Source organism: Ursus maritimus, unplaced genomic scaffold, assembly GCF_017311325.1.
Source record: "Ursus maritimus isolate PB19 unplaced genomic scaffold, ASM1731132v1 scaffold_29, whole genome shotgun sequence".
NCBI lineage: Eukaryota > Metazoa > Chordata > Mammalia > Carnivora > Ursidae > Ursus > Ursus maritimus.
In genome coordinates this window covers 10,139,374-10,154,057 of record NW_024425452.1, presented here as the reverse complement: position 1 = coordinate 10,154,057, position 14,684 = coordinate 10,139,374, and the positions used below count along the sequence as shown (strand labels likewise).

The 14,684-nt window shown below is 37.4% G+C and overlaps 1 protein-coding gene across 1 annotated transcript in view; it reads left to right on the top strand.

Annotated features, from left to right (window-relative positions):
* PKHD1 (PKHD1 ciliary IPT domain containing fibrocystin/polyductin) overlaps positions 1–14,684 on the top strand; it is a 431,701-nt gene that overhangs the window by 375,900 nt on the left and 41,117 nt on the right. Inside the window, 1 exon segment of the mRNA XM_040643571.1 lies at positions 11,498–12,512. Within this exon segment, the coding sequence (XP_040499505.1) occupies positions 11,498–12,512 (1,015 nt within the window).

Sequence of the window (14,684 nt, the reverse complement as noted above, 5' to 3'; positions counted from 1 at the left end):
AAACCAAAAAAATAGATTGATTCAGAAGGGTCTATTTGATACATATCTGACGCTCTTCCCTCATCTTCATTGTCATTTTCTCACTTACTTTCATCTCCTGATCATTTTTTCCCCTCAACATTAACACTTCTATAAAATGGAAACAAATATTTGGAAATACCCATCCAAAGAACTTAGTAAAGACAGAAAGACCTTTCACAGAAGGCCGTACAGGCATCTTGCTTCAGGTAATTGTTGGTTTTATATAGTGTTCCATTTTTCTCAGATTAGATTGGAAATGTGTTCCCTTCAAAAATAGACCCAAGTTCAAGAACTTCGGTGAGATTGCTCATGAAATTGTGGCAAATCCTAGAGTGCAGAGCCCCTGAAGTCCATCTGCCCATTATCTATGCCTACAGAGGTGTGTATTTCTCATCTAGCAGCTTCCTGCTCCTGTGCAGTCCCTTCAGTCCTGTGCCGCTGTCTCTGCACTTGGGACTTCTCTTTTCTGCCCCCTCATTACTCCAACGCATTGCAAGCCAGTGCACCACGCCAGTCACCAGCTGTAAGAGTGCTGTCTTTTTCAGCAAGAATGATCCCAGAGGAGACTATGCTCTTAAGCACCACTGGTCAATGAATTACAAAAGCCAAGCTGGCAATACCTTAATTTTGAAACTCCCAGTGCTGAACTTTATTTCCATTAATTTTTCAATTTAATGAACTTTAAATTTCCCAAATTAAATTATCTTATAATCCCATCTGTGGATGTGAGTGTATGTATAAGCGTATCTATCTTACCTCTTTTATAATGACTGGTACTACCCTATGGTGGTCACTCAACAGAAGTTACAGACCTCTAATTCTAGACAAGTTAGCAAGCCTGTGTCTTCTGTCATCCATAGGGAATCTATGAGGCATGAGAACACCATTCTCAAGTCACCTTACAGATAAAACACAACCATGATTTCTGACGTTTACAAAAAAAGTCTTAGCTAGAATTCCTCATTCTAAAAGAGTAGACAGTTTTTGTGTATTCTTTCTAGTATGACCAAAATGTTTTCTTTAATATTTCTTTCCAAGATCTCAGTTACTCTCTTTGTGTTTTAGGAACACAGCTTTGAGATTTTGGAGTCTCACTCTTCATAGCCTGAGGGTCTACGACAACATCTATAAATGGGGATCAGTTCAACCTGTCTACACTTTATTTGATCTGTGACCATTTATATTTGTTAAATTAGAAATAATGAGGTGTAAATGTTGTTTGACAGAAAAGAATTGTAAATGATTTCTTTACCTTTCGTGAAAATAAGAGAATGATTATATATTTTGTTTTTGTCAAAATCTCCTATACTTTACTGTACCATGAATTGGGAAATCTATCACAAAATGGCTAAAAAAAATTATTGAGGGAAATGGTGATGTTTACCTCGAGGAAAAACATCATTAATGTTGATGTATTTCGTTCAATTTTAAACATATAAATTTCTCCCTTTTGTTGAAAGGGGAAGATGGAAGGATCCTATGTGCCTTTGAGTCAAAACATTTATTTTAAAAATGCTTTTTTTTCTTTCCTCCTGACCCATTTTTCTAAATAAAAGATAGAAGTTGTTTCTTTTTTTCCCCTTTCTTTTAATTTTTTTTTTCCTAGCAAAGACGACCCCTTTGGCATATTTTCTTTTCAAATGTGAAATGAGGTGGAAAATCCTCATTTCACGACAGGAAGGACAAATATTGACACAAAGTTAATATTTGTTAGAACCCCTGGAAGCAACCTGAGTCTACAAACACACACACGCATACGTACCTTCTCCTTTTTCTCCTCCTTCACCAGGCGCCTAACTCACTTCCTTTCTTGGCTTTTAGGTCTGTGGTTTCCAGTTGAGGGAAAGGTGGATGGGGCATATTGTGTGTCTAGGATATTCTACGATGTTAAAGAATACACAAAGCAAGTGTTCGTGTGCACACATGCACACACGAATACAACCTGCTTAATCTAATTCCCCCCACTTAGAGAAGAGCTTCTGGACTTTATCACTGTGCTTGTCCATCTTGAATGCAATAGCATATGCCAAGCCAATACTCAATGGTCACTCAGCATTTATTAAGTCCTGTCCACTCTTGCCTGTTTGAGAGGAATGCCCTGGGGTGACTAGGCGGCTGGCCCTGACAGGCTGTGTCACTTATCTCTTCACATTGATTATGAAAGTCAGCTGTGGCCAGACCTTGCTTTTTTTCCCCTTCTTCTCTCAGCCCCTCTTACAAGCACCCCTGCCTGGATTTTCATGAGGAAATAATCAGATTAGGCCTTTCACGGTGAGTTCATATGGAGTTCTCTTTCTCCAGTGTGCTACTAACTGAATAAACGTGTTTAGTGGTAAATTGTAAATGACATTATGATTACCAAAGCCAGCATGGGTTTCATTTAAAAGTGATCAGAATTGCAGACCACAAAAATTGTGACTGGCAGATAAGGCCATTTGGAGAAGTGGGAAAAGAAAAGACAGAAACAAGTGAGAAAGAAAATCATTACTCAAAACTAAACCTTCCCCCAACTGAGAGAAGCAAGAGGGAAAGAGATCCATAGGAAGAAAAGATGAGACACTGTTTCGAAGGGAAGCTAGCCTGTGTCTGTGGGCTTCTGCCAGCTGTGGCCAGGCCAGTCAACGATGACGTCTGCTGGTCATGAGCACAGCTCTCTCTTAAGTAGTGTGTATCCTCTCCCACAATTAAAAACCACGCTTATTTAGCAGCTCTGGAACCCTAATGCATTGCTTACATATGCTTTATTTTTGCCTCCCATCAAAACGAAAATACTAGAATTGATTAACTCCAGAGATGACATAGGAAAGTGGATGGAAAGATACTGATAAACCACCCTGTCTCTTAGTCAGTGATAAGTGCCTAAGAAATAAAAATAAAATTTCTTATTTATGAACACCAGGACTCCAAGTTTAGCTAGAAAACGGAATAATCAATGTTACTTGCTGATAATCTTTAGACTGGCGCCTTGTTAAATATGCGTGTTTAGACTTCTGGGATAGTATGCTAAAATATTAAAAAAGCCAAGTGGCAATATAAAAAAGCAAATGGAATCTCACCAGATATATGATTTGACAAATAATGGCAAAAAACCCAAAACCTCTCCCTGAGTTGCTTTCACTAGACTTTGTAGAGATAACTCCTGATGATCATGGCACTTCTCAGCCAGTATTACTCGTCACATCTGCCCCTGCATCTAAGTAAAACCCAGAGTAAAATTATTTGGATTACATTGCTTTTCTCTTCCCCCTTTTCCTCATTACTATTACTACGTAGTTGTGTGAGTCAAAATTGTGAGTCAATGTTTCTATCTATGAACTAGGGATAATTAAACTTGCCATGAGGAAGTTTTAGGTAAAGGTTAGGGAAGGAGGAAGGAAGGGAGGGAGGAAGAAAGAAGGAAGGAAAGAAATAGGGAAGGAAGGAAGGAAGGAAGGAAGGAAGGAAGGAAGGAAGGAAGGAAGGAAGGAAGGAAGGAAGAAAGGACCACCAATCTGATGGCTTGAGGGCATCTTTGTAGTGAAGTAAGTCTTTCTTTGCTCTTCTAGTCCTTATCCTGTCCGGTTCCCCTTCCAGATATGACTTCCATTAGTCTGTAGACTTGCTGTCAGATATTTCTATACCCGAAGCTCTCCTGGGCAACTGTTTTCTATTAGTTGCAACAACCATGGGATGGCCACCATCTGGCCACCTAAGACTAAGCAGTAACCAGAGTCGCCCATTGATAAGCTGTGAAATCCATAAGACCCCTCTGATAATGTCCAACTTCCACACCACATTAGAGAGTATAAGGGTATAGCATATTTTGCTTAGCATCCCTGTTTGTTGCGTTCACCACCACAAGTCCACCACACACTATTGACATCTCCACAATACACATCTCTTGCCTAGTCATTCACAGACCCACCCAACCTTTAAGTCTCTTTTTCCAAATCTTGCTCCCAGTGCTGTGTGGAACTCTGAAATTAGAATCAACAAACTGCTGTCTATTTTCATAGAGTGTTCTGGAACCTTTTTACCTCCAGCTTATCTATTGCTGCACCCTCAAACCTTGAGGTTCTTCCACGTTTCGATGTTCTTCGCATGCTCTATGTCATATCCCTTAAGTAAACACCCCTGCTTCTCTGAGGCTGATATCCTTAGGCTCACTACCTGCTCTCCCTACTTGATGTGTCTTATAATGATGTAGGAGGCATTACTTTTCACTCCCTGAAAGCCATTGAAACTAGTTCATGGTTTCCTTCTCCATTCTAACACTGCCATCACTCTTATTCAGGCAAAGAATTCATCTGAAACCTTGACTGCTTGGAAATAAAGACTACCCAAATAAGAAGAAGCAGAGGCTGTTTACCCTGAGTTTGCTATAGCAAGTGAGTTAGCGGCCAGCACTTGCTCTGGCAGAGGCTCAAAGGCTGGGAGAGGGAGAAAGCTTTCTGGTGGAAAAAAAGGAAAGACTTCAGGTATACCCTGATTGGAAGCTGTTGTTGGCATGGGGAAGCTACAGGTGGGCTCATCAGAAATGGGGCATCCTATGTGATTGATGAGAGACACGTACTTGGCTTTCTTCATTTGGCCCTAAGTTGGACGTGGGGAAGGAAATTGGGGAGGTCGACAGTTATTAATCAGGTGCTAGCTGTTGGGAGCTGGTTGTTTTGAGGGTTGTTGTTTGGTCATCCTGGACTAGCTGATGCAGATAGAAATGTGACTTTCCTTAACCGTTTGTGCTAATAATGGACTGGTTTCTTGGCCTGGTCACTGTAGACTGTGGATCAGAGTTCTGTTTTCATATACAGTCTGGCTATTGTCTGTGTATTTAGTCTCTTACTGTTCAAATCATCTTGAGGCTTCTCTAGGAGAATACCTGGTACAGAGAAAGTCTTCCATAAAAGTTGTTGTTATTTTTTTTTTCAAGTATGCTTTTTCTCCATTCTACCTTACTGAATGCAGGCACAGCACTGAAATTGTCATCACCACCAACTTTCAAAATCACAAACCAAGTATCCTACTCGAAGACCATGACCCATGCCTTTCCAGCTCACTCAGTCAAGAGCCCTTTCCTTGTGACGTTAAATCTATGGCCACATGTCCTTTTTTTTAATATACACAAGCACCCCTTGCTTCATTTCCCTCCTTATGCAGCTGAGATGTGCTATGCTTCATTACAATTGGTTCTTTGGAAATATCTTTAGTACCTGTGATCCTCTGCCCCTTCTTCTTGGTCACAGGCAAAAACCTGACCTTCAGTGAGCCCAGCCACCCTTTTTTCCTGATGACATCTTACTACGTATATCCAAGGCATTTGCTCCTCCACTCTCTGCAACCCAGGCCAACTTACTGTGAAGGTGATGGAGTTGAGCTTTCAAGGGTCCTCGCTTACACAAGCCACTTCCAAGATTCCAGAAGGAATGCCAACAGTGTGTTTGCATGGCCCTATGTTTTTGTAAATTTTGCAAATTTGAGATATTTTAACCAAATTTTAAGATAACACTCTCTTCTTGCTCAAAATTCTCCTTCATCATAAGCACTGTGAGGGTGGGTACCAATGGACGCAACATTTTTAAGATCTAGCTAAGGGGGAGTTGAACTGGACACATACTTGTTATGTTATGGGTTTAAGAGGATGTGGTTCTTGTGGTTCAAAATCACTTCTGTATAAAGGTCCTACTAGCCATTTATGTCATCTTACCTGTGCTGTGACACACAGGAACCAGACCCTAGGTCTCATGTGTTATGAATATATCCTAAGGCATGAAAAGAAAGTGAGAGGTGGAGGAGAAGTAGGTTTTTGAGTTGACTTTGCCACAGAAGTTACTCTATAAAAACCTATTCAAGTATTACAGCTCATACATGAGGAAAACTTTGTAAGAAATGTCCCATATTTGACAGTTCTGAACATTTATACATTACCAATCATGAGTTTTGAAGCGAAAAGGAACTTTTCTAAACTACCAGTGATAGAAAATAAATGTCAATCATCCAGGTTGAAGGCAAGACTGAATTACCTTTCTATCCCCCTGTAGAAAATATTACAACATTGTTTTCATATAAAAAAGCAACACAAAAGTGTGCAAGAAGAAATAGGAAAAAGTATACAGTGGTATGTTGGGTACTTAATTAATAGTATTAATTTTCCCTAGATTTTATCATGTTTATGGTATTTATGGGGTTTACATTTATTACTGTGTTGTGACTTCTTTTTCTCATTTAAAAATTTTTCTCATTTTTAATTCACAGTTTTGTATAAACATGAAAATCCAGAACAACTGAGTTCACTCCCCTTGCACTATGACAGTTTCCCACCATTTTCTCAATCTGCAAACATTCCACGCATCCTCTCTCCCTGCATCCAAGCCCCCAACACACATCCTCACCCCTGACTTCCAGTTGATAACCTTGTTTTGCTTCACATATCCCAGCAGATGACTGCCTTCCGTCTGCCTCTCACCTCAAGCTGCACGAACACTTTTTGTCCTTCCTGCTCCAGGAGACATGGAGTCTTTTGACCTACCATATCCCACCTGTTTTTAAAAGCTCTGGACCCTGTTCCCCCTTAGCCTCTCAAAGAGTTTAGTCTGTCATTCATCCACTTCCTCCGATGCCAGTCTCTCCCTTTTTATGGATTCTCTCTCATTTGCAGAATCTCAGCTAGTGTCTAGACATAGCAATCTGTCTTTTGTTTCCTAGTACATGTTATAAGGCTCTGAATTACCATGGTTATGTCCCAGCTGCTCTTCCCAACCTCATCTTGAGTGCCAGACCAGAGTACTTCGGTAAAATTAAGTATTAAGTATTTTAAAAGAACCTACTTTTCAGCTCACATGGGGCACTTCTTTTGTATAGAATCCTTTTGTCAAAACTCTAAGGTAGAAATTGCAGCTAGAAGTAAGCCTATCCTATCAGAGATGACTGTATAATGGTTTAGTGGAATTGTTTTGGTTTTGGTTTTGTGTGTTTTAACTTCCTTTATAAAGAAGGATTTTCTAGTTAACTACAATAACATATACACCATGTAAATAATTTCTTTTCTCGGTGGGTAAGTGTTACTTGTATGCAGTTTTATCTCCTTTACAAAGTGGTGGGAACAATCACATCCCAATCACCATTCTCAGACTACTGTCAAAGAAACTTCAGCTTTGACTTCTGAGACATGTAGGCCAGAAAAACACTCATAAGCTGGAAAGCCTGAAAATATAATTAATACATTATTTATTACAGACTTTTTATGGTGTTATTCCTATGATGGCAAGAATTGTAGGATATATGATTTTGGAGAAAAGGTGTTTGTTTTATATTTTGTCAAGAAGACTTGAAACAAAGAAGTAATTTAAGTATTCTTTATATTTACATTGGATCAAATGGGTATGTCTTCCATTTTATGGGGGTATGGGGAGGAAGGCATGGGGATAATATTTTATAATAACCAATGTTTCGTGAAACTTCTTTTTACTTAACTTAGGAGATACTAATTATTGACTTCATGAAGGTCAGAGTGGTAAGTCTCCAAGCAAATGTCTCAGACATCAGAAAGCATGTGTTCCTTTTATAGTAAAACGTTCACACACAGAGCTTTAAAACACAAAAAAGGAATATATTAGGAATAGAAACAATGTGTGTAATTGGCATTGCATTAGTTACTCTGAATAAGGAAAAAATTAAGTTTAAATAAGCAAATAATTCCTGCATATTTGTGTAACTGCGTGTGTCTGGCATTTAATCTTTATCACATCATAGTGCTTAAAAATAACAAAAAGCAACTCGCTCCTAAGAGTGAAAAGAGAGGTGACCTAGTAACAAAACCTTCTTCCTGTTAACAGGTTCAGCATGCACGAGGCATTCAATAAGTGTTTATTGAATTTCTTGTCTTGTTTCTGGGGTTCATAATCTAACTCATACAAAATTCTGACCGGTTACGAAGATTTGACAGTGACTTCTATTCTATCACCTTATTCCTGAGCTTGTCATGGGCCTGGGTCCTGGACCCTGCAGGGTGTACACATGCTTTGCAACACAGACACAAGTTGTGCTTTCTTGAACTTGCACATTCAAATTCTCTCTGACCCTTTCTTATACAAACCCTTCTTTTCTCCCTCATTCTATTCTTCCTCTTAGGATCCCGCCTCCAACATTGTTTGTTAGTCATATTCTGCCCCATCCATTGTCACTGCTATATAAGGGAATAGGGGGGCACCTGGGTGGCTCAGTGGGTTAAGTGTCTGCCTTTGGCTTAGGGTCCTGGGATCGAGCACTGTGTAGGGCTCCCTGCTCGGCGGGGAGCCTGCTTCTCTCTCTCCCTCTGCCCCCCGCCCCTGCTTGTGTGTTCTCTGTCAAATAAATAAATAAAATCTTTAAAAATAAATAAATAAGGGAATAGGGAGCTTTGGATCCTGCAGGTAGAGATGGCTTGGGGATCCAGCTTTCTTGGTGGACTAGCTTCCGGGAGTCACATATAAGAATAAATGAATTGATGAAAAGAACTCTATACCCGACTCCTTTGAAGGTGTGCATCCTACTAGTTTAGCTCCTATGCCATGTTACTCTAAAAGAATTTGAGTCACACTATAAATCATCCATTTTGTTATTTTAGCCTTGGAAGGCACCTGCCATCAAGAATAGAAATAAATAAAAACTCATGTTTCTACATGTGTATTTATTTAATGAATTAGTCAAGAAAAAAATGCTTTGTCACAACAGAATCAGACAAATCAGTTATGTGATTCAGGAACATAAAAAAATTCATATAGATATAATCATCCATAATTTCAATCTTCTGGTTTCATGTGAAATAGATGGATTTCACCAAATATTGAACATTATCATATATTAGAGTCAATTCAGGGAACAAATCTCATAAGGTTTTGTAGTATATTCTGTTATTGTTGTCATAAATTGGTTTAAAATGTATTCAAGCTATAGGATAATAATCTTATAACTAGATACCTGGCAAGAATAGATAAAAATTATTTTAGGGGTGCCTGGGTGGCTCAGTTGGTTAAGCGTCTGCCTTCAGCTCCGGTCATGATTCCAGGGTCCTGGGACTGAGCCCCATGTTGGGGAGCCTGCTTCTCCCTCTTCCTCTGCGGCTCTCCCTGCTTGTGTGCTCACTCTTTCTCTCTGTCAAATAAATAAATAAAATCTTTCAAAAATTATTTTAAAAATAAGAGTTTTGAAAAGGACACTACACATCAATCAACTAATACATATTAAGAAGCATTTATTGTGTTTGAGGTTGGGTGTTAAGCCCTGTGGTAGTTTAAATAGGAGATATGATCCCTGGCCTTAAAAAATAACCACTTAAGGGCAACAATACCAACAAATTCCACATGATTTATCAAACTGTATACAGTTAGTAGCAGAGTGATGAGAAGCATATCAACTGAGAGTGAGTATTTTATTTAGAGACAGTTCCAAAAATTTAGCAGTCTGTAGAGATCACTTTAAAAGATGTTGTATCTCCTGAATCAGAAGCAGGAGAAACAAAGTCAGAAATCTATAAAACTGGATGGAATGTGAACAATTAATCAACATGACATCAACATGGCTGGAAAAAAATGTGTTAAAAGAAGGAGAGTGAGAGGTAAAGTTTAGAAAAGGGGAAGTAGTGTGAGTCAGGGTTTTTTGTTTGTTTGTTTTTTTATGAGAGAAGGCTACCTAACTATCTCATTTCAAAAGAATATATCTGTGGTAGAGACTGTTGTGTCAGAATCTTAGAGCACATGTCTTTTAAGATCATGGAATTAATTCCCTTCATACTAGTTCCATGCTTCTGAAAACAATTCTTGATTTAACATTAGTGTTTCCATATTATATGACCATAGGGAGAAAGCATGTTATGTAAGAATAACCCTTCTTTTATGTTTGATAATTAAATCTCTATTTAAATTAATAACTTAGTATTCAATTTAGTGATTCTATCACTTTAAGAGAGTTAGAACAATTTGAATTTTCTGTTTTATCTTGTGTCTGTTTTCTATTTGTCTATTTCATCTACGTTGATGAATTTGTTAGCATGAGGTTTGTTTGTAGTAGTCTCTTAATCTTTGTCTGTAGGATCTGTAGTAATAATCCTTTCATCCCCAAAACTGGCGATTTGTGCTCTTTTTATCTTGATCAGTCTAGTGAAGGGGTTAAACAATTTGTTGATATTTTCCAAGAATCAAATTTAGCTTTGTTCACTTTCTCTATTTTTGTTTCTTTGTTTATCTCTTTTCTATTTCATGGATTTCTGCTGTTATATTTATTATTTCCTTTTTTCTATTTACTCTGGATTTGCTTTGCTTGTTTTAAATTTGTAAGGCAGAACCTTAAATTATTACTTTTAGACAATTATTCTTTTGTAATATAAGCACTTAAAATTATAACTTTCCTTCAAAGCACTGTTTTCACTGAATCTAACAAATTTTGACATGCTAGAATTTCATTATTATTCGGTTTGAAATATTTTATAATTTCCCTCATAATTTTGGCTATTGTTGTTATTATTGTTGAGGCACAAGTAAACCATGTGGCCTACTCCCAAAGCAACATTTTGGTAATTAAATTTATTGATGTCATAGACAGCGTTGGCACAGATTTCTAAGCACATCATATGGGAGGAAGGATATAGGAGAAGGCTAGATCATGTCCAAATGTAGTAATTTTCTTTTTTGGTTCTAATCCTGAGGCTAATTTGATGACCTTGCACTTAAAGGCAAATTAAAATATCTTGAAAATGATACAAGATACTTTTGTGAATATCAACTTTAAATCAGTGGAATTCTGTATGTTCGAAGTTAAAATATCCCTGTGGATTCAGAACAAGAACTACTTACAGTTCATAGACAGGAGGATTAGGAATGGTAGGAATAATGGGTAATGCTGTTTCTTAAACTCTTGATTAGCCCCAGTCATCCTCAACTTGGGCTCTATTTAATAGCAATACTCCCCAAATTACTACTTTCTTCTTTTCTCCTTCTTATATATATATTTTTTACTCTTCATGTTTAGAGAAAAGAGAGAATGAGAAAATTGTATAGTCTGACATCCAAACTCTTTCACAACCTTTCACAGTATACCTCTTCAATTTTAATACACCTCCATAAATTCTCCATTCCAGCCCCCTCAATCTACCTCCCTTTTCATTGACTCTAATATTATTACCTCTTTCTCCCCTATCCTTTTTCCGCTATGGAGGCCTTAGTGATTATTCCTTTTCCTTAATTATTTGACTTATTCAAATCTTTTTTAACTTAGCTATTATGTCCATTATTACCTTTAAATAATACATATTATGCAACATGTACATTTATGTTATTAATAGCTGTTATTTAATATATGTATCTTTTCATATTTTACCCAGACTTCTTTGCATACTCAGTATCTAGCACATTTAAAAGTTCAATAAATGTTTCATAAGGTTACAGATGATAATAAGAATGATGGATTGCAAATAATCTTTGAGAGATTGTGGTTTATATATCACTTACCTTCTTTTATTTTATAGGTACATTTAGAGAAGAACAGAAATGCACATACCGAGTCCTGATACAAGGCTACATCTGCAAACAGACTGACCAAGTGATCTTAATTCTTGACAATGCTGATACCACTTTTGCAATGAGGAAGTTATATCCAGTTGTATCTGTTACTCGTGGTTTTGTTGACACCTTTAGCAGTGTAAATGCCAATACTCCCTGTTCTACTTCAGGGTCTGTATCTACTTTCTATTCCATTTTACCCACCGGAGAAATCACCACGGTCTGCTTTGTGGATCAGCCTCCCCAAGTGTTACGTTTTTTTCTATTGGGGAACAAAAGTACCTCTAAGCTTCTCTTGGCTATATTCTACCATGAACTCCAGAGCCCCCATGTTTTCGTAGGGGAAAGTTTCATTCCACCCATTCTGGTTCAGTCGACTTCTTCACTGCTGCATGAATCTATTGGCTCTAACTATTTCAGCATCTTGGATAACCTCCTGTATGTTGTCCTACAAGGACAGGAGCCCATTGAAATACGCTCAGGGGTCTCCATTCATTTGGCCCTCACTGTGATGTTTTCAGTCCTAGAAAAAGGCTGGGAAATCATCATCCTCGAAAGACTAACTGACTTCTTGCAAGTTAGCCAAGACCAAATCAGATTTATTCATGAGATGCCTGGCAATGAAGAAACCTTAAAGGCCATTGCTGACAATAAAGCAAAGAGAAAGCGCAATTGCCCAATTGTGAATTGTGCCAGTCATTACAGAGTTGGTCAACGTAGACCTCTCATGATGGAAATGAGCTCATATAGGGTCCCACCACCACCCACTATGGAAACTATCTCAAAAGTGATAGTCATTGAAATTGGTGATCCTGCAACTATAAGGAGCACTGGACAGATTTCATATTTATCAAGTAATAAATTACAGAATTTGGCTCACCAGATTATCACTGCTCAACAGACTGGAGTACTAGAGAATGTTCTGAATATGACTATTGGGGCCTTACTGGTAACTCAGTCAAAGGGAGTCACTGACTATGGGTGAGTACTAATTATAATAACATCTAAACAAGGGCTGATTTCTTCGGTGCATATTGCAAATGTCAGTCAACTTCCACTGAATCACATAACCTGTTTGTTGCTTAAGATAAGAATAAAACCTTAGAGAGTCACTTATAGACTTAAATTATTAATTTAAAAACTTTTTATTAAATCTATAGTCTTCATGACTATTCTATATTTTGGGTGGTTGAAGATGTTATATTTTGGTACCTTAAAGTGAAAAACATGTAGGAAGAAGTTTTTCCAAAGCAGTTTGTTTTCAGTTCATTTGTTCATTCTTTTATTCATGTAATAAATTTAAGTAGCAGGCTTTACTAAAGTGAAACAGCTATGATCTTTGCCTTAAGGGTCAGAAACACTACGTTTCACAATTCCAACAAGCTGCAAGCTAAAAGTTGAGTACTGTGGAGGATGATAATAATTCTTCCTACAGGGACTGGGGAAGGGACTTATGTTTAGGAAAATTTTGGAGGGATGACTAGGAATTTACTAGGGTAATGCGATGACTGATTGGGTTTTATTTAGCCTACGATTATAAAGCCCTGAAGAGGATGAAAAAACAGTAACATCAAAATAATATAAAAGAATATGAATGTTCTAAAATCTCATTGAATAATATATCTCAGAATCTAAATAATTTTACTTATTTCAGGGACCCAGTATCAACTGAAAATGTGCATGGGTTTGATCTTATTTTCCAGTAGAGGTTACAAGTTTATAAGGAATGTATCTATGTTGCCCACCTTTAGCCCTCTATAACCAGCAGTGTTCATTTGTGAGATGGTTGGTTTTATATATGTTTCTTAAGCATTAGAACAAGTTCATCTTGTCTCTCAGTCTAGGCTATCATTTTTGGTTCTTTTGCATCTGCTAAAAATTGAAGCTTGGGCCTTACAGTCTGGACCTTATGAGAGATAACCTTAGATGAACTTGGGCTGGTCAATTTATCCCTTGGCTAACACAATCCATAAAATTGAGAGTAATCTACCTTTGCCTTCCCTTATTGTGTACTTCTCATGCTTCTGCATTTACTAAGCTCAGAAAAACATTCAGGTAAATTTAATTCTGAAATGTCTATTGAACAGAAATCTGTTCAAGGATTCCAAAATATAAGCGTTTACAGTCAGAATAATATAGCACAAAGGATGTTACAGATCTTACTCAGTTCTGTGCCATAAACATAGTTGGCAACAGGGATACTCCTGCCACCTACAATTTGCTTTTTCATCTTATTTGTGGTAGTACTAATAAATAAACTATTGATATTTAATGGATATCAGTTACTTCCATGTATCATCTTCAATGGATATGGGATTTGCTATAAAATAAGAGTAAAAACAAAAAGAGACACTTTCACATTGTTAGGCATATTTAACTGATACATTGATTGCCTTCTTAAATGCAGAGCAATATATCCAAATGAAAGCTTAGCTAGTGTTTTTGTATCCTATTTTACCTGAATTACAATGTAGATAGGTGTTCCTTTTCCCAACAGTACATTAATACGTATGGGAGATACGAGAAGAAAACTCAAGCAGTTTTTTTTTCCCTAAATTCTTGTTGATTTGAAGGCCTTTAGGAATTGCTATCTTAGAATTAAAAAGTATTCGTAGTTCCATGATTGCTCAGAAACTATTAAATCTTGGATATTTTTACCGACCACCAAACTGTACCATGTTTTATCGTTATGCTATAATGCATGGTAACATAAGAATCGAGAACCTGAAAAAAAAACGATGCCAATGCACCTTCACTTGTATTTAAATATCTTTTTCCTTTAGCCCAATTTCATTTAAATCACACTGAGTTCTTATAAATATATTATATGTATGGCTGACTATAGAGAGAAAAAGGGCCCATCCATTGCTAAATTTTATTTAGATTTTACAGTACTGAGCTTTTCTAATAGGTCATCATTCCCAAATATTGATTTTTGTGTTATGTATAAAAAGAGACTCCGTGAATATTTAGCCTTTAAGTAGAAGGAAAGAAAAGTCAAAGAGTAGAACAATAGAGGTATAACAGAGGAAGCCCAGCAAGGAGAGCGGATCCAACACCAGGTTAGGTACACACATATCTGTGGGGGATGTCATTCCGTTATGAAGAGGCAAGACAGCTTTAGAGAAGAGATCACCTTTATGGCCCACCATC